Below are 20,096 nucleotides of genomic sequence, written 5' to 3' on the forward strand. Positions count from 1 at the left end.
GTCTTTTTTAAACATTTAGCAACTCTTTTTAACCTTTCTGCGACTATGGACTGGTGATCCGTCCAGGGTGTGACCCTGACCTTTCGCCCCCATGTCAGCTGAGATTGACCCCTGCCCCCTGCTACCCTCATGTGGAGGATAAAGGGTTAGAAGATGAATGAATGATTGAATGAATAAAGTGGAAAGACATCATAACTGGTGCTTTCTTCTCTTGTGTGTTGGTTGTTTGGGATGTTGAACGTGACTCACTAGGGGGAAAAGTGTTTACCTGTGTGTAAAAAAAAACAACAACCCGCATTTGTATACCTGCAAGTTTTGCATATGGGTGTTTTCTACGCGTTTGACTCTTCTATTATTAATGTAAAGAATGGATTTTTCTCTCCGTCAAGGTTCTTTCTCATGTGCTACCTGTTTGTGAATCTGGCCTGTGCCCTCCAGACCCTCCTGAGGACGCCCAACTGGAGACCACGCTTTTCCTATTACCACTGGTACGACGCAACACACGCACACACACCGTATATGAAGAACTTTAAAACACACAGTGACCTGTTGTCTGTGGTTCACTCCCATCTGTGTGCAGGGCTTTGTCATTTTTGGGGATGATTATCTGCCTGGCGCTGATGTTCATATCATCTTGGTACTATGCGATCGTTGCCATGGTGATCGCAGGCATGATCTACAAATACATTGAGTATCACGGGTATGTTGCCATGGAGATGTCTCCCTTACTTTATGCCGTTACCCCCGCGATTGTTGTGTGTACTGCGCGGTCCAAAGTGATGTGGCTAAAAAAAAAAAGGTGTGCGTTGGGAGTTTTCCAGTTGTTTTTGTGTCTCTTTGTCTGGTGAGACACATGACGCACATGACATATGGGGGAACACAGATCTGTGTGTGTATATATGTGTTTTGTAAATGTGTCCGTGTGTGTGTATCAGAGCGGAGAAAGAGTGGGGGGATGGGATCCGCGGTCTCTCACTCAGTGCTGCCCGTTACGCCCTCCTGAGGCTGGAAGAGGGACCACCGCACACCAAAAACTGGAGGTACTGAATATGGTTTTATTTAGGTCTTTTAGGTCTTGGACGTTGACCCCTGAAATCAAACTTTTATACAGGGAACCTGAAAATGTATAGGAGAAGCCGTTTTTTTTTTTTGGTTTTGTTTGAATTCTCAGGGAGAATCCACGTCTGGTTTGTCTTCTGCAGGCCTCAGCTGTTGGTGTTACTAAAACTGGACGAGGACGCCCACGTCAAGTCTCCTCGCCTGTTGACGTTTGCCAGTCAGCTGAAGGCAGGGAAGGGCCTCACCATCGTCGGCACCGTCGTCTCCGGCAACTTCCTGCAGAGCTACGGGGAGGCGCTCGCTGCGGAACAGGTGGGGAATAAATGCCGCTGGTTCAAGGATTACAAATGCAGCCCTTTAGGGTTTTATGAAAATGGTTTAAAAGGACAGGGGACACTCGATCTCTCTGATAACATGGCTGCCACTCTAGAAAAACAGATTTAAGCCATTTAACGCTTAAAGGCTCACTTCATAAAATCTGCACATATTTAAGTCTATGATATCCTAGATTTTTACACGATTTACAAGTCTGCAATCTGAAAATACGATACGGTGTGGCAGCAGTGGACCAGTAGCCCCTGTGTCCCTGCGAGCTTAAAACACCAAGTTTCTCATGGGATTTGGTCTGAGGGGGAAAACTCAGACTTGATGAAAATGTCAATCCTTCATACGCAGCCGTATTCGCTTCATTTCAGACTCTGAAGCACCTGATGGATAAGGAACGCGTGAAGGGCTTCTGTCAGTGCATCGTAGCCCAGAAGCCTCGTGAAGGCATCAGTCACATGATCCAGTCCAGCGGTCTGGGAGGAATGAAGCACAACACGGTGGTGATGGGTTGGCCTCACGCGTGGAGGCAGAGCGAAGACCCGCAGTCCTGGAAAACCTTCATCAGTGAGTCCACTTTCCGGTCTCACTGGATCTCCTCTTTATCCGTCGTGGAATTGTACTAACGGCGCCCCCTCTCTTCTGTGCAGACACAGTGCGGGTGACCACGGCGGCACACCTGGCCCTGCTGGTGCCCAAAAACATCTCCCTGTTCCCCAGCAACAGTGAACCGTGCACGGAGGGCTACATCGACGTCTGGTGGATCGTGCACGATGGCGGGATGTTGATGCTGCTGCCCTTCCTCCTGCGCCAGCACAAGGTCTGAGAGATTACATATGATCAATATCATACACATATTTGAAAGTTAAGAATTTTCAAACCTTAAGAATGAGGATTTTTGTGAGAGTGTGTTCATTTTATTTGGGTGTACCAAATAAAATGGCACATTGATCGGGACAGAATATTATTGTTATCCCAGGACATTTATCGCATTGTATTGTAATCCAACTCATTAGCTTTACACATGATGTGCAAAATAATTCATGAAGAAATAATAAGAAAATTTAAGAACAAAAATTATGAAAAAAGAGAAAGTTGTTATGATTTAAAAGGAACAGAGATCTTTAAAAAAAAAAACAGATTCAAAACTAAAGTGATGGAATAATGTGTCAAAGGAATCTGTTTATGGAATTATCTTTACAGAAAAGCTGTAGAAACTTTGTTAATATAACGTTTCAAAGTTAATTGAAGGCAGCATTTGTTCAGGTATCGCTCTCTTTTGTGTAGACTGTATTTGAGGCTGTGTCAGTCTTCTTTTGTTTTAACTTTACTGTATTTCTGTTGGGAATTATTCTTCTTTCGGCTCCTTTTCAGTCGTGTTTTGGGAGGAAACGACGTCCACCTCCTCTGACTGTGCTCTCTCCTCTGACTGTGCTCTCTCCTCTGACTGTCACCTCAGGTGTGGCGTAAATGCGAGATGCGAATCTTCACCGTGGCTCAAATGGAGGACAATTCCATCCAGATGAAGAAGGACCTGGCAACCTTCCTCTATCACCTGCGCATCGAGGCTGACGTGGAAGTCGTCGAGATGGTGTGTCTCATAATCAACATCATTAATTTTCCTTTTGATCAGGGCTTTGGTAGAAACGGTTAAAAAAAACAACAGCCTTGCAATGAATCACAGAAACGTGCGTCATATTAGCACTGAATAATTAAACGTGTTGTATAAACTACATTAAGTCAAGTAAAATATAGATGCAAGAAAAGAAACTGCAGTAAGAAGAAGAAGTTAATAAGTGTAGAGGTATGGGGAATGCTAATGACAGCAACTGAAAGAATACACACTATAGTTTAGATGTTCAAAGTTCTTGAAATACAAGTTGTTCTACTTTATTTACTTTGTATATTTGCATATGTATATATAAATTGTTATATATTTAATTCTATGGACCTGCAGTAATTGTTACTGCCTTCGGTGCTGTAACGACTGAATCTCCCCATCGTGGGATTTATAAAGTCTTATTTTATCAATCAGTAGAGGATTAGGGCCAACTCTGGAATCTGGGGGGGGGAGTCAGAATTCTGACAATTATCACAGAATTAGGAGATAATAAAAGTCAGATTAAATTTAAATTTTTTTACTTTTTTAATATCAGAGTTGTTTTTTTTCTTTGTTCTTTTTTTATTACAGAATTCCGACTTATCTTAGAATTCAGAGGAAAAAAAAAGTAACATTTCTGAGAAAATAATGAGAATTCAGACTTATTTCTGGGGTTACAGGTAGAATTCTGCCTTTTTTTCTTGTTCTTTTTTTTATTTACATAATTCTGACTTTAATTCTCAAATTTAGAGGAAAAATTTTCACAGAATTCTGAGAAAAAGGTCAGAATGTCTTGAATCTGAGAATTCAGGCTATTTTATTTGTATATTTTTAAATTCCTCTCTGCAGACATTGTTATTACATGAAGCCCTAATCCTCTTCCATGCGTGTGACAGTATCATGACTTCTTGATCCACTTGAGAGAAGATAAACAAAAAGAAACATCTGGTGGTTTGTGGAACCAACCACAAAGGGTGTCGTTCCTGGTGCCTTGTGTGCGCGGTACATCTGCTCCTTCAGAGTTTTTAATTCACAAAGTTTCCTGACTCTAAGCAACGTCTTGTTTTCTCTCCCCGCAGCACGACAGTGACATCAGCGCTTACACGTACGAACGGACGCTGATGATGGAGCAGAGATCGCAGATGCTGCGACAGATGAGACTCTCCAAATCAGACCGGGAGCGAGAGGTAACGTTTGGAGGCTGCTGACCAACATTTACATGTATATCTATAGATATATAACAAAAAAAAAAAGGTTATAAATATTGCACCTGAATAGTGAGTCAAACAACGGTGGACGTGTGAAACACACTCAAACCGTATGTGTCTGTGGATGTCGTGCATCATTTTATCAGGAAAACCCTGGTAGCAGCAGCAGTAGGCCACAGGCAGGTGGTGCTACAAGGTCTCAGGTGAGGTCAGAGGTTATGACCGTCAAATTCAGTGAAATACAAATGTTACTGGACGCTGTTAAGACACAGTATCTCGCAGACAGCCTTATTTCTGCTTCAATTATTCAATTATTTTAAGAAAAATACTTTCTTAACTTTAGATGTAAAGTAAAGGCTCTTTACAACCATGTCTTCATGTGGTGAACAAATACGGAGAAAAAAAACTAGTTTAAAAAATGTAGGAATACTTACAAAAAAAGGTCAAGTCAGATTTTCCTCTGCTGTTTGGAGGTCAAACAAAAATGACTGAAATTTAGCATTTTAAAAGTATTAGCGCCACACAATATTTAATCTTTCGAGAATAAAGTTGTGATATTACGAGAATAAAGTCCCGACATTACGAGAATAAAATCGCGACGTTACGAGAGTAAAGTCTTTATTACTAATATTATGACTTTATTCTCATAATATTACGACTTTATTCTCGAAAGATTCAATTTTTTTCTTTTTTGTTTGGCCCTTATACTCTGCCGTAGATAAATGTCCCTGTATGAGCAAAAATAAAAAACAGTTTTCACGTACAATTTTGTTTGAGTTTGACATGAAGGAAAAATGCACACGTTCCCACTTTAACTTCATGTCGTCTTCTTGTGCCTCTGGTGTCGTCAGAGGGTTCGCTGGAGTTTTGACGACGTGAGTTCACTGGTGACGCGGTAGTGAAGCAGCAGCTGCAGCTTCTGACGTAGAGCAAGTTTGACTTTAAGTGGTTCGAGGCTTTTTTTTGGGGATCCAAAAAAACGAGAGCAAATGAATCCTTCAGGAAACAAAAAAACTTCTGGTTTTATTTTGAAAGCCAGATGAATGCAACTTCAGCTTACTTGAGGTAAATTGGTGCATATGTTGGTGGAAAAGCATGTGACAGGTTGATTTTTTGTTTTGGTCACAAAAACCCTTCAGTCGGCTCATTTATTGTTTTATTGAGTCTCAAAAATCTCATATCTGTAAAGAAACACTTTTTTTTCCCTCAAGTTTGTTTATCTGAAGGATTCACTTCATCATTCCTGCTTTTATTTAGTTAAGTGTATAATAGCTAGAAAATGATAATTCAGGTCATTTGAAGTGTGGTTTGTAGGATAGTCAGTGTTGCCTGAGCTGTTTGCGCCCCCTGCTGGCTGCCTTCACCCGAGACAGAAGTGTTTGCCTTCACTTGCCTCACAATGGCTGCCAGTGAAGAATATGTTCAATGATTTTTTCACTGTTAGGCAGACTTTACTGCCTGGAAACTCAGGTTTGTAAACGGCTTACTCCCTGCACCAAAGTCCATGCAGAAAATCCTCGATTTTACTTCACTGCAACTGAGGAGTTGTTGATCCGCTGCTGCCTGTATCCGTGAATTCAAATGTATTATTTTAATACATCTGTGTTTGAGATCCTTTGTTCCGATTTATCCAAGTGACACAAAATGACCACATGAGGCAGCAGTAGACCAGCAGCTTATGTGTCCCCGGGAGCTAAAATGCTGATTTTCTCCATGTACTTTGGTGCAGGCGAGCAAGCGGTTTACAAACCTCAGTACCGAGTTGAGAAAAGGTGAAAACACATTCTTGAGATAATTGTACCACACTTAAAAGAACCTGAACCTGTCCTGGGTCAAATTTGCTTTAAAAACACTAGAAACACCAGCATAGACGTGTCCCTGTAGTTTTCCTCCAGAGCCTCTGTTAAAGTAGACTGGCCCCTTTTTTCTTTTTTTTTAAAATAGGAAGAATTGCCTGTCATTGCCGTTTTTATTATAGGAAATATTAGATGACTTTGTGTCGTTTGTAGGTGTATCTGTCGCCTGGGTACAGGAGTGTGGGACTCTCCTCAAACAGCCGCACAGGAAACAGAGGCAGACAGGTACAGAGAGAGAGCAGTAAGGAGAGCAGTGGTGTAGAAGAGCGAGGCTTTGCTTTAGGGACGAGAAGAAAAGCTTCAAAGCGGTGACGAGGCGGGAACAAACGGGGTTTTTGCTTTCTGCCAAAACTCAGGCCCAGCTGGTGAAGGACCGCAACTCCATGCTGCGTCTGACCAGCATCGGCTCGGACGACGATGACGAAACAGACGGCCCGGAGCGAGACCGGCCGACAGGCGGTGGTGGTGGTGGTGGTGTTGGCGGTGGCGGCGGCGGTGGCGGCGGCAACTGCGAACACAACCGCCGTATTCAGATGACGTGGACGAAGGAGAGGACGTCGCATTTCAGAGTGACGCAGTCTGGCTGCTCCACACCCGAGGGCTTCAGAGACATGCTGAGCATCCGACCGTGAGTTCACAAACACTGGGTCGGGACCCGCAAATGAGTCGCATGTGATTTGTTTGTGGTCCCCAAACAAATTTGCATAAGTTTCCCAACCTTTTGATTAAGAGTCTTGTTTATCTGTTTTAAATAATATGCAATAAAACATCCATTTTTTAATTGGTTTACCAAACCCCATGTGGAAAGCATTTGTTTAGCAAGTTACGATTTATATTTTGATTTGGGTCACGATAGTCTTTAAAAACAGATCAAACTTTATTGATTTGTTGTTGGTATATACAGTGTATACCTGTGTTTCACGTGGACTACACCACTGATCAGATAAATAAATACTGTGTTTTTCATGTTTTTTCTCTCTCTCAGGGATCACTCCAACGTCCGGCGGATGCACACGGCCGTCAAACTCAACGAGGTCATTGTTAACAAATCCCACGACGCCCGACTCGTCTTGCTGAACATGCCAGGACCTCCCCGAAACACGGACGGAGACGAGAACTGTATCCTTATCATCAAGGGTCGAAAATTACACACAAATTCACCGGCTGATTCTGTTAAACTCAGATACCAAAGCTCTCCAGTTAAACAAAAAGAAAAGTTTCCATGATCCCATGCTGCCTCCTGAAGTCATCAAACGTATTGTGCATTTAAATTTAAAGCAACTTTCAGTGAAGCTTTTGGCCAACTTTTAAAAATGTGCTTAATTTAGGTTATATATATATATATGTATGTGTATATGTATATAAATATATATATATATATTTTTTTTTTTTTTATTATTATTATTTTTTTCCCTGACTTCCTGTCCTTTGCTAGCTAACTTTGTTTGTTAAAACATATATTTTTGCTTTTTCTCCTTCATTAGATACTAACTGAGCTATCTGGCGCCACAATTTTTTTGCTAACTTTTGGCTAACTTCCTGTCTTTTGCTGTTAGCATTCCACTTCCTCCTACATACTTCACCTCATAAACACAATTAGTTATGGAGGGAGCATTTACTCTGTCATGAAAGGTTTTTTTTAAATCTCAAACACTAACTGGTTAAATTAAAAAAATAATAATAAGCAGTGTTAAACCCAAAGCTACAATGGGAAACATTAATGTGATGATGTGTGGGTTTGTTTACGATATTTTCTGTACAAAAAAAGTCCTTTAACTCATTGTCCAGACATGGAGTTCCTGGAAGTTTTAACAGAAGGACTGGAGCGAGTCCTGTTGGTCAGAGGCGGAGGAAGTGAGGTTATCACCATCTACTCCTGATCAGACACCCGCCAAGCATTACGGAAGCAGCCAAGTGGGAAGTGGGAGGGGCCTACCCACCTCTTTTCCTTTCATTTTTCTTTTTAAATACTTTTTTCCTGTCACGACAAAGGATTTCCATTCCACTTGTGTCGCTACAGGAATGCTAACACAATTCCATGAATGAGCAAAAAGGAATAAAACAAAACTATGTGTGTAAGTCGGAGAGAAGTCCGGGACCAGCCACGCGTTAAAGCAGTGAATGAGACGGCGGGAGAGTGCGATGAGGCCGCGGAGGGCGTGACAAGACTCAGGGTTGACTTTTGTACAGATGTATTTTGGAACCGTGCGAGTTTCAGCCTGAACGTCTGATGCGAGCGTTTTTACGATGTTTCCGTTCCTCCTGGAAGACCCAGAGAAGTTTATTCCCGTAACTCATACATCATGAAACTAAAGGAAAAGGAGGAGTCTGTAGTTTTAAACCTGAACCTTAAAAAAAAAAGCTGCATATAAATACTGGAAAACCACCACATCCACTGGTATTTGCACAAACCTCAGTTTCCTGTTTGACACAGTGACGTTTAATGTGGAACTTAATTATTTCTGAATTTTTGCTTGTTTTTGGGGTGTGTGTGTGGGGGGGGCGGGTTCAAAACCTGCTGTGGAAAACAGTTTCTGCCAGGAAAGACTTCAAAAGTCACGCTACTCCAGAAAACTCCTGGAATTTTACTTTCCAAGTGTAACTTGGTTTCCAAAAACTTTAATTTGTTTGTTTTGACACAGAATTACTGTTCCTCAATTAAAGAAAGGCAAAATCTGAGTCAAATTTAATAGATTGATGTGTTAGTCAAACAATGAAAAATTATGCAATGGGTCAGACGGTAAATCAGGATTATGATATGAAAAGTTAAAATATTAAAACACAATCATAGGACAAAACATTTCAACATACAAAGGAAATGTTTTTAAATGCACATGCAAAGTTATAAATAATTTCAAACAATGAATTTCAAACATTTTTACAATGGGGTCAAAATGCTAAAATGGTATATTAGATTAAAATTAGACTTTATTTTTGAAAATTAAATCAGATCAAGGCACAGTTATGAGACAAAAATTACTTTCATTACTTTCAGTCATCACAATTCTATTATGAAACATCAAATTGTTAACAAAAATTTAAGCGAATTACGAAACAGTTGAAATAGTTAAAGTGCAAATTCAAATAATTTAACTTTTATCAATTTTAGTAGGGTTTCTTTTGTCGTGAGCCTCCATATTTAAATTTTTGTGTGTCATTTAAATTTCACCAATTCCCTTGTTCTTTTTTTTTCCAGGATGGTAAAAATCAAACATTAGATTTAAAAAAAAAAAAAAAATTGTCAACTTAATGAAAAACCACAACAAAACAACAACAATAAAACATCTTTTGAGGAAACGGTAAGAATTATATTTCCACTTCAGTTTCCAATTTTCAACGATCAAACCTAACGATAACAATAACCACTGGACAAAATCTTACCCTGTATTGCAGTCAAACACCAGCAGGGCACTAATGTGCTAATGTGTGTTAGCTGTGCAATATCTCGGGTTGAATTGAAGGTGGGTGGGGCTTTCTCTACGCAATGCTTTTATAGAACGGTTTGTGTTCCACCACAGCCAATTGGGGAAACATGCTAACTGACCCTCAAAACCAACATCCTCTGTGTTCCAATCAGCATGAATTGGGTGTGTTTTCCAAGGGGGGAGTGTCCTGAGTGGGCGTGGCTGTAGTTGGACATTGTTGACCCAGCAGGAGAACGAATTAAACCAATGTCAAGGAAGATGTCAGAGGTCTTCGTCGTCTCTGTTTCGTGCCATAAACCGACCAACCTCGTGTCGGACGCATGTGAATAGTTTGCGTGTTACATTAAATGTCAACGTGTGGTTGAAGGTCAATTTTTTTTATTTTTTTTATTTGGGTGGTGGTGGTGGTTGTTGTGAAGGAAGGAAAAAGTCGACACACTGGAACTTTGTGGAGAGAAACCGCTGCACTGCATGCTTTCAAAATAGCTTCCTCACTCAAATGTATGTGTGTGTGTGATATGAATGAATGGATGTAAATGTGTACATTTGACACAGTGAAATTGTGTTTTTCATTTCTTTTGAATGGAAAGTATTTGCTACGCTATGTCGTTTGAGCTCGTACCGTGAATCTCTCTCCACCTCACTGTAAACATCCTGCTTTGTCCGTTTGTGAGTGAGCGAGTGAGAGTGAGTGAATGCAAGCTTTTTTTTTGCTAAAGGGTCTCTAAACTGTGTTCAATACTTTTTTTTTTGTCTTTTTTCTTTTCTACAGTGTTATTGTGTGGGGGATTCTTTCACGTTTGTTGTCGTCGTTTCCGAAAATCATTGTTTTCTCGCCTGTACATAAAGACAGTGAAAAGAAACGATCCCAAGTTTTATCTTTTTTTAATTACATTAATATAAAAAGGAATCTTTAAAAAAAAAAAAAACTGCTCGAAAAATCTAATAAAAGCAATTTTGAACGGAAACTGTGTCCAGTTTTGTGAAATATGTTTGTGGTTTAGTTTTTCAAATTTTTTATTAATTTCACAATTTTAATAAAACCATATTTTTTGTAGTTTTAAAGACATGTTGATATTTAAATAAAAAGTAAAAAAAAAAGTTCATAAACATTTTTTTAACATTTAGCATTTTTAATGCAAGGTAAACATTTACTTCTAAAGACTTATTCTGGGTGCAACACACAAAGGTGATTAAAAAAATCGAGTTCAATCCATGAAATAGTGTTAAAACCTTTGAAGAAGCATCAAATTTTAAGCACAAATTTTAATAAATATATTTTTTACTTATTCGCCAAATTTACCCCTGCTTTTATTTTGAAACGTTTATCTCTACGTGATGAGGTCACTTCCACTTGTACGTACGCACGCACAATTTCGGGAAACCGGTGTCATCCATGTTGAGGAAATCAGTACTGGCCGAAGTTCTCACACAAAAAGTGGGATAAAAATAAAACATTAATCAGATTTCGGGGGTGAGCATGGAGGTAAGAGAGTAGCTGACGTTAGACGAACCGCTGGTTTAATAAAATTATCCGGTTTTATCTTCGTTTTGTGGTGTTTTAAACCACAACACGGTCTCTTAGTTGTCAAATACAGTTGTGTTGTCACGAGCGGCCGGACCTGACTCACTTAATCCCCCTCTAAATGTTATTCATTTCACTTTATTCCATAATTTCCGACCACTTTGTGTAATTTTAATTTGACACGCAGGTGGGGTTTGGTGTTAATTTAATAATTACACGCTGGTGTGGAAGTGTTTGAATCTGCCACCCGGAACTGAAACAACGTGTTTAAAACCTGCTCACGAATCGATGGTGGATGAATATAATTTTGCAACGTTAAAGTTAAGAATTCCGACGCCTTTCTAACTTAGTCGCTGCAGTTTTATTATGTTTACGTTAAACAAAAAAATCCCAGCCTCTTCAACCAAATGTAGCAAAGTTGCATTTGGGAGGCTCGTGACAAGCGACGTCCGGAAAGAGCTTTCAAAATAAAACTAGAAAAACTTTCTTTTTAATAAAAGAAAAACGCTACATTTTTCATTCATTTTTTTAAAAAATCCACAGAAAACATTTCCTTACTCTGGTTTTGTGAATTATGGTCATAAATAATCTTAATATTTATACTTAATATAATGCAGTAAATGTAACCCTGGATTTTAGTCCTTTGAATATATGATGTAGTTATATGTGCTTTATATAATATTTTCACCCAATCTTAGTCATCAAATAATGCTGTAGTGTAACAGCTTGTGAGAAACCGGAGTCTCATAGTTTTGACCAGTTTGTCGTAAATTTGAGTCTCCATTTTTGCCTCTTCTTTGAATTTGTGAGTATTTTCTATTTTTTTGGATTGTTTGGTCCTGTTTCTATTTGTTTGAGGTTTGTGGTCTTGTGGTGAGACTCGTACATTAGCATGAACATAGCACAGCATTAAAGCAAACAATGAAACAAAAATATTTTGGCCCCTTTTACCAATGAATAACTGTAAGTCATTTCAATATTAGTCAAATAATACGACTGTAACTGAGACTGCCCTATGTTGTGTATGAAAAACAAGCATACATCATAAAGATATGAGTGAAAAAAATGACTGTATAAGAGAGAAAGTGCCAGTGTCGGCCTATAGATGGCACTATAGCCATTGCATTGTTTTCTAAATTAAAATCGTTTAAAAATGTGTATCATAAAATATTATTTTTTTTTGTTGACATTTTAATCATATATTCTCAGTTAAGTTTGAGACGACGATTATTAACTATAATTTTAATTGGTATCCTCTACAGTATATCATTTTATATTTAAATTGTTTTATTATATTTGAATTTCAATGTTATCTGCTTACGTCAATGCTGTGCTACATTCTTGTGAATAGAATAACTTTTTAGGGGTTCAAGCTTCTGAAGTTTGGGAAGCTCTGGTTTGGACGTTTCATGTCTTTGATTTTATTTTGACAGTATTGGCCAAGCTTCCGGTTTCTGCATTGTCAGCATTTGTCTCATTAGTCTTGAGCGTCGTGCAAGTATTTCTTTCTTTTTGTTAAACGTCGTGAAGAATATCTTCATACCCTGTCTTTATTTATTAGGCCATTTGATTTTATGTTGACAGTCTCGGCGAAACTTCCGGTTTCGGTCTCGTTCAGCTCGACCACCTGTCCTTTAATCCCTTCACCGATCCGGGTCTCGGGATCTACTGAGCAGCCTGGCCCGGGCCAGCACGAAGCTCGGACGGGGTGAGCTTGTGGTGTCTTCCTCCGCTGTCAGACGCTTCAGTAACGGTCACGGTTGTCACTCACACCTCCGGTAAACCGTCGAGAGTTGTGGGGGGGGGGGCTTTCCACGTTAAATTTCAAACGCGGTGTCCCCTTCGTGTTCCCGCATGAGGCGTTCGAGGACCGGCGGACACACGAGCGCCAGACTGGCGGCTAAGTGAGGAGTACGTACGCACCGCAGCCTTGCGTCAAAGCCAGGCTAACGCTAAAACCGTGTTTGGACAAGTCAGCAAGAAAACAGCCACGTTACCTCAGAGGCTTTTAGCCAGACACGGGTTATTCTTGGTCCGGTTTGTGTCGCACACATGCTCCGCTTCTGACGCCAAACATCTGTACGCAGCTAAACGCGACACCAGAGGGTCGGGTGTTTTTAACGTACACTACCACACATTTCCCCACGTGAGGCTGGGAAATAAAGGCACATTTTACGCTACGTGGCTTCGAATTGTGGTGGTGGGAAGAATCGCTGACATATGAGGCCCAGCTGAGAAAAAAAAGATGGACCTGAATTTTTATTCAGATTTAACGGACGGTACCGGGCAGCACGACGTTGACCCGGAGTTCTTGGACCCGCACTCTTTCAATGGATTTGACCATGACAACAAGGTGACTGTTTTGGGTGACATGAAAACAGACCGATCCACCTTTCCTGTCTGTGTTTGAACGCATCTCAGTGCCGATATCACCTATTTGACGTGTGTGGTTGTAACAGTTGCGACATCTGGTGATACGATAATACCGCCCATGGTGAGATGTTAGTATTCTACGGTGTTTGCTGGAATTTTGCGATTGTGTTGCTGCGTTGACATCCATGGTACGATATTTATTGAGATATTGTGATAACAGTATGGCTTTGAGTAGTTTGTGAAGTGGTGAGTAAGCTGTACTCTGAATGCTTGACACGGCAGACATGACGACTTGAGGGAAAGGTCCCTGAAGTCGGATTTCCCACTTAGAAAGTTGGAGAAACCTCTCAAACCTTGACATAGTAATTCAACATGGCTGGTGTTGCTAACAGTGGCTAGCCAGGGCTATGTTTTCGTCCATCTACTCAACTGGAATGTGGTCAACTTGACAGTTACTGGTCAACAGACGTTACTCCCAGCTTAGACTTCTGATGTAAATTTAACGTACCATTAGCTTATTGTCTCGCTAGTCTTGAGTGTTTTGCAATGACTTGTTTTGAGGATACTTAAATACCTGATCTGTACGTCCAAGTGTTCGGCCTTTTTTTTGTTGCACATTAGCGCAGTGACTAGCACTGAAATCGTACATTTCCTTTGCACCTTTTCCTGTATTTTGGTTTATGTTTGTCCGCGTCATTACTTGACCTAGTGAAACCAAAATGATTCCACACTTTGTCTTCAAAAGCCACTGGAATGTCCACAATTTCCCAAACTTGGCGTCTCTTTTCCGATATCGTTGCTCTTTTCTCTTTTGCCACCAACACCGACATCCACTGTTTTCTGTGAAGACAGTCGAGCAGAGCGCAAATTATGACGTGCAGACACTGGAGGTTCTATAGCGAAAATAAACCGACATTTTTTACATGGTTACTCCACCCACCGTAAAATACATCACAACTGTGTTGAAATCGTCAAATTGACAATACCATTGCATCCCCATTGTATCGTGCGTGTTTATTTGTTGCATGGGGTTGGTTGGGTGTGGTTTTAGAGTAACCCATATGTCTTCACTTCTACACCTGAATGTTTCAGTTCCCCGGAAGCAGTGACAACTACCTGACAATTTCAGGGTCCGGCCATCCCTTCCTCTCCTCCTCAGAGGTAGGCCTTCACAACTGTATTACGTCAAGTCTCTTGACAGGTTTTTGTTTGTTGCAATGATGAAGCGCCCCCCAACTTCTTCTTCAAGTGTTTGTGTGGGGTTTCTATTTTACAATTTTAAATGCAAAAGGCCGCTTCGTACCTGATCTGTTTTTAAGTGACAGATCAGGTTTTTTCAAGTTTGTTTATATGAGATACCATCTGACACACACACACTCTCTCCGTGAAAACACTAACCCTAACCCAGGGCACAAAGGAGAACAGAGCGGCTCACAAGCAAATCTACACGTGCTTAAGTTAACAATATATTAAGAATATGTCTGTTGTGTTTACTTGCTGTTTCACAATCTTTTATGACTGAAAACTGACTGAAAATCAGCAATTTTACATCACAGTACAAAGGAGTTGTTGAACCACTGCTGCCTCCATTAGTAAGGTCAAATGTGTTGTTTGGTGACTGTGGTGTTTGAGGTCTTTTGTTCAAATTGACCCAAATAGCACAACATTAGCTAATGGCACAGCAGTAGACCAGTAGCTCCTGTGTAGCACTGAGCAAAAAAAAACATTCCCTCTGTTATATTTCTACTCTGCAGACCTTCCACACTCCCAGCCTTGGCGATGAAGAGTTTGAGATCCCGCCCATCTCTCTGGACCCGGACTCGGCCCTCACCGTGTCGGATGTGGTGTCCCATTTCGGTGAGCTGTCGGACACTGGTCCCTCCGACAGCGTGGTGGTGCCCGAGAACGCCGTGGTGGAAGGAGACGACCCGTCCTTCGCCTCCACATTTGTCAGCACACAGTCGCAGGGACTGGAGCACTTGAGTCTGGGGGTCATGGGCCAGTCGGGAGGAAGTGCTCTGTTGGCGTCATCGCTTGGAATGGTGAGGCGTTCGGGGGCTTTTTCTAAAACATTATTTCAAGTTCAACTCCAGCCAAATTTGCTCACTTTTCCTGCGTCTGTCGTCTCCAGGATCTCGGTCATCCCATCAGTTCTCAGTTCAGCAGCTCATCTCCGGTAACCATCGATGTCCCGCTGGGGGACATGAGCCAGGGCTTGCTGGGGTCCAACCAGCTGACCACCATAGACCAATCGGAGCTCAGCGCTCAGCTGGGGCTCGGACTGGGGGGCGGCAACATTTTACAACGCGCCCACTCACCTGAGCACCCGATGTCGGCCACAGCTTCGCCCACCAGCTCCCTCCACGATGATGACATGGACGATTTTCGAAGGGTGAGTCGAAACCCTTTTTTTCACAAAATAAATCCTAAAGCACTTTGTTATTCATAATAATTATTTTTCTTCCCACTCACATTCAGAGTGTCCTCACTGACTCTCCGGTCTCTCTGGCCGTCTCTCCTGGAGTCATCTCCCTCGACCCCTCCCTGTCCGATTCCCCGCTCTCCACGCCGACCTCCAACATCTCTCCGGCTGCTGGGAGAAAAGGAGGAGGAGCGGGAGGTGGGAAGAAGGGGAAGAAGAAGAAGAAAGACCCCAATGAGCCTCAGAAACCTGTGTCAGCCTATGCCCTGTTCTTCAGGGACACGCAGGCAGCCATTAAAGGACAGAATCCCAATGCTACATTTGGAGAGGTTTCTAAGATCGTGGCCTCCATGTGGGATAGTCTGGGCGAGGAGCAGAAACAGGTAGGAAGGCACTGCATTTCTGAGGCTCATACAGTTTTACGTAGCTCTTTCTCAGCACATTTTTCTTGTCCTGTCAATATTTAGTGTTTTGATAAATCTTATACCTTATTTCTCTATTCTTTGAGAGTGATTTGATTACTGAAGAAGCAAATCTAACACATCCAATCATTTTTTTCTGCACTCTGACTTTGCTGCTGTAACTTATTACCCTTTTATTTTTCAGGTTTACAAGAGGAAAAACGATGCGGCAAAGAAAGATTACATGAAAGCACTGGCGGAGTACAGAGCCAGCTTGGGTTCTCAGGTGATTTATTTATTTATTGAGAATCATATTGTGGTGTGGTGGACGTATAATACACCAGGGTCTGCGGTCGTAGGCGTTGCTGCCACCATTGTGATGAAATTTACAAGGTTCCTTGAGGCACCACATAAGTTTTTAACAGAACTAGAAGTTCACCGACGTCAGCTGCGTCGATACCAGCGGTCGAAGTCCACTCATGTCAACAACATGTTAATTTCCTGTGTGTTCTCCACCTCTTCTCCTCAGGGTGCAATAGAAGTCATGGACACTGCTCCATCGTCTCCATCTCCTGCTTCATCACCTGCCCCCTCACCTACCTCCACTCCAGGTGCTCGCGCCACCAGGTCCCACTACAACCCAGAGGAGAACACCATCACCAACATCTGCACCTCCAACATCATCAGAGTGGACCTTCAGCAGGTCACCACCCGCTCCAGAACCGGCGCCATCAAACCCCAAATCCCACCTGCCGCCACTCCGCCCAACCTGCCCCCCGTCACTAAGATCATCATCAAACAGACGCAGCTGCCCTCTGGTGGTGTATCGGTCACAGCGATGCCGGCGACGTCGTCGCGGCAGCCGCCTCCTCTGCAACAGATGCAGAGCACTCCTCCTCCACCTCGGCTACAGCAGATGGTGCACGCTCAGGCTCCTCCCCCTCTCCAGGCCAAACCACGAGGTGTGGCCACCACCGCTCCACCGCCGCTGCAGATCAAAGTCGTGCCGGTGTCGCGTCAGTTGGACTCAGGTTCGCCAATAATCGTGAGGGGTGAGGCACCAACATCATCGTCCTCTGCCGCCGCCATGACCGTAGAGGTCGGACGATCGGCCGCTGAGGTGGCGGGAGGAGAGGAAGTGGCCGAGGCAGAGGAAGGGGTGAGTTCTGTGAATGACGGAGTGGTTGGAGGTTTGTGTGTAACCATACGATCACGTCTGTTTGCATCTCCTACGCTCAGATGGAGGTGGAGGTAAACGTCGCTCCTGGTCCGAGGTTGCCTTCTGCGTCCAGTCCTAACATTTGCGTACGCGCCGGCTGCACCAACCCGGCAGTGGAGAGCAAAGACTGGGACAAAGAATACTGTAGCAACGAGTGTGTCGCCACGCACTGCAGGTATTTTTCACGGAATGGAAAATCATATATATCATATAGCCTTGTTTTTGTTGAGGTGAAGTTTTTTAATCTTTGGTTTATTGTGTTAGAATATAACCGTTAAAATACCAAGTGACTTGTTCACGTGATGAGATCATGTGCAAACTCAGTATCTTGTGTCGGGCGACGCAACAAAAAAAAAGTCACTTCACATAATTATTATTTCACACATGCGTATTGGTAATCAAAACAACTAACTAAATCTAACTAACAATTTGCATGAGGCAACGTAGCAACGTTTTGGAAGCGTATTGCATTCACTTTTAAATAATTTTTAAAAAGGCTCTGTTTTTATGAGGTTTTATGAGAAACGGAGCCTTTTTAAAAAATGATCACATGCGAATAACCCAGTTATCAAAAATAAAAATTATGTTATCAAATCTGGTTGTCACAATTTGGTCGTAATTTATTTAATTTTTTTTAATTTGACAAAGTAGTGATGTAAGTGAGCGATGCATCACTTTTTGAGTGATTTAAAACTGTACCAGTTTATGTAACCAGTGAAGGCTGCCCCTTGCTGGCCATTCAAGAGAATACACATTCCAGCCGCTACGACAGCGACAGCCGCTAGCTTCAGTCTCATTACGTCTCGTGTGTTTCTAACTCATAACTTCCATCTGAATGCCTGAGTGGGAAAGATTTCTGCTTAAAGATAAAAGTCGTTTAAAGCCAAGTCACAACGTAAGACTACCGCTTTTTCTTATGACGTATGACGCAAAGATATTGAATTAGCACAGCGTTAATGGAAAACAAGTACAACAGAAGTACACTGTGTTCACGTTGGCCGCGACACGAAATTGTCGCACCACATTATTACATTCAAAGGCAATGCACAGAGGCGATATTTGCTTTGGCTGGGCTGAGCAACGCAATAGACGCAATTGGCACGGAGAGACGCGACAAACTTGTGGACATCGCGTCTATCGCACAAACCGTGTCTGATGCTCGAGTTGAAATCTTTCAACTTTTGGCCATTGCAAATGTGCAGGCGACCACTGAGCATGACAAGCATATAGATATTGACTGACATAATTCCAGTATCGTGCGTTCTTACAGTTAATCCCAATTTCATGTTTTTTTTTAGGCTGGACAAATTTATTCAAATTTAGTTTCAGCAAGCCAATTTTTTTTTTGTCTGTTCTCCTCCACAGAGACGTGTTCATGGCCTGGTGCGCGATTCGAGGACAGAACTCCACCACGGTCACATAAGAGCTACGACACGGGGACGAAGATGACGACGCCGGAGGAGAAATTAGACAGAGATTTATATGTGAAATGCTAATGAACAGAGAAATGAATGGATGAAAGCCAGATCAGGCTCAGGTATTTGTGCTTAATATATGTATTTTTCAATCATGTCATCGTTGTCTTTTTGTTCTTTTGCCCCCCCCCCCAGTGTCTGATCCCACACAAAAAGCAGCTAACATGACTTTAACAGAAAAAAATTACAGACTGGGATTTAAAATATGGACTTGACAAAGAAGAAAAAAAAGAAGAATGTTTTATATTATATAACCTTTGTGTTTTTAATTATTTTGGAAACAAAACAATGCAGGAAGGAGATTGTGCTCCTGCAGATATATTCAGTTTATTTTATACATTTCAAAAAAAAAAAGAAACATTCAACCTGAAAGCAGCATCCACTGGGGAATCTTATCAGTGTGATTTATTATTTTCATTCCCTCCTCTGTCGTTTTGACTGAAACGACAAAGTAGGCGAAGCACAAACGCTCTCGAAAAAGCTCACATGGAGTCAAGAAAATAGTTGAAAAACACAACTGAATGATTTCACTGTAAAAAAAACACAGGTGCTAATATGTGTTGTTTGTGTCTCTTCTGCTCATGAGGGAGGTTTTTGTTTTTGTGTGAAAGTGGTTTAGATGATGAGGAACATTTGTGGTGAATTTTTTTTTCAGGAAAACACACACACACACACACACACACACACCAGCTCTGACGACACGAGGAATCGCTTTTCACGTCAAACAAGGGAATGAACGTCGCTTTAACTATTCAACCGTGTAAATATCCTGTGAATGTTTTAAATGGTGAAATAAAAAAATATTTTACGTTTTAATATGCACATTTTCCTCTCGCAACACCCCGTGGCAGGTGATGGTGTTTTTTCTTTGATTTGTTTTTTTTTCTTTAATTTCAAGCCATAAATTATTACTGTCTGTCTGTATATATATGTGTGTGTGTACATATGTACTGTATGTATATATGTTCATTAACTGAATATCATAATTCTGTAATTTAATAAACAAACTGGTACAAATGACAGGGATATATATATATAAAAAAAAAAAGAAACAACTTTTTTTTGTTCATAAACATTTTCTTTAAACAAGGCATTGGTTCCCACAGGTCCTTGAAAACCTTAACTAATGTCACTAATGTTTTTGAATATTGCTCTAAATAGACGTGGGTCTTTGAAAGTGCTTGAGTTTTGTTCTTAATGATTCCCATG

The 20,096-nt window shown here is 41.5% G+C and overlaps 2 protein-coding genes across 8 annotated transcripts in view; both read left to right on the plus strand.

The window, feature by feature from the left end:
* LOC122766188 (solute carrier family 12 member 6-like) overlaps positions 1-8,726 on the plus strand; it is a 35,326-nt gene extending 26,600 nt beyond the window's left edge. For 3 of the 5 annotated variants that reach the window (XM_044020862.1, XM_044020863.1, XM_044020866.1), the window contains 13 exons: positions 390-488; positions 581-700; positions 936-1,040; positions 1,203-1,371; positions 1,755-1,950; positions 2,034-2,203; positions 2,843-2,974; positions 4,063-4,170; positions 5,043-5,066; positions 6,201-6,272; positions 6,404-6,675; positions 7,033-7,166; positions 7,836-8,726. In XM_044020862.1, the coding sequence (XP_043876797.1) occupies positions 390-488; positions 581-700; positions 936-1,040; positions 1,203-1,371; positions 1,755-1,950; positions 2,034-2,203; positions 2,843-2,974; positions 4,063-4,170; positions 5,043-5,066; positions 6,201-6,272; positions 6,404-6,675; positions 7,033-7,166; positions 7,836-7,927 (1,693 nt within the window). In that variant the 3' untranslated portion in view covers positions 7,928-8,726. The other 2 variants (XM_044020864.1, XM_044020865.1) reach the window with 2 other exon arrangements.
* Positions 8,727-10,858: 2,132 nt separating this feature from the next.
* On the plus strand, positions 10,859-19,703 carry tox4b (TOX high mobility group box family member 4 b). 3 transcript variants are annotated; one of them, XM_044022458.1, is made up of 9 exons: positions 10,859-10,958; positions 14,463-14,531; positions 15,125-15,412; positions 15,502-15,762; positions 15,849-16,175; positions 16,399-16,479; positions 16,723-17,352; positions 17,433-17,587; positions 18,778-19,703. In XM_044022458.1, exons 1-9 carry the CDS (start codon positions 10,953-10,955, stop codon positions 18,833-18,835), a joined length of 1,875 nt encoding a protein of 624 aa, XP_043878393.1. In that variant the 5' UTR covers positions 10,859-10,952; the 3' UTR covers positions 18,836-19,703. The 3 variants fall into 3 exon arrangements, with proteins under 3 accessions (XP_043878393.1, XP_043878395.1, XP_043878392.1); XM_044022457.1 differs by lacking the exon at positions 10,859-10,958 and adding an exon at positions 12,276-13,350; XM_044022460.1 differs by lacking the exon at positions 14,463-14,531.
* The last annotated feature ends 393 nt before the right edge of the window (positions 19,704-20,096 follow it).

The sequence above is a fragment of the Solea senegalensis genome, linkage group LG3 (genome assembly GCF_019176455.1).
Source record: "Solea senegalensis isolate Sse05_10M linkage group LG3, IFAPA_SoseM_1, whole genome shotgun sequence".
NCBI classification, from domain to species: domain Eukaryota; kingdom Metazoa; phylum Chordata; class Actinopteri; order Pleuronectiformes; family Soleidae; genus Solea; species Solea senegalensis.

Bases quoted from the DNA above. Each gene is read 5' to 3' on its own strand.
- tox4b (XM_044022457.1), top strand. From the start codon at position 13,243: ATGGACCTGAATTTTTATTCAGATTTAACGGACGGTACCGGGCAGCAC. The intron at 16,480-16,722 runs GTGATTTATTTA...TCTTCTCCTCAG, and splicing joins GAGCCAGCTTGGGTTCTCAG to GGTGCAATAGAAGTCATGGA. The intron at 17,353-17,432 runs GTGAGTTCTGTG...TCCTACGCTCAG, and splicing joins TGGCCGAGGCAGAGGAAGGG to ATGGAGGTGGAGGTAAACGT.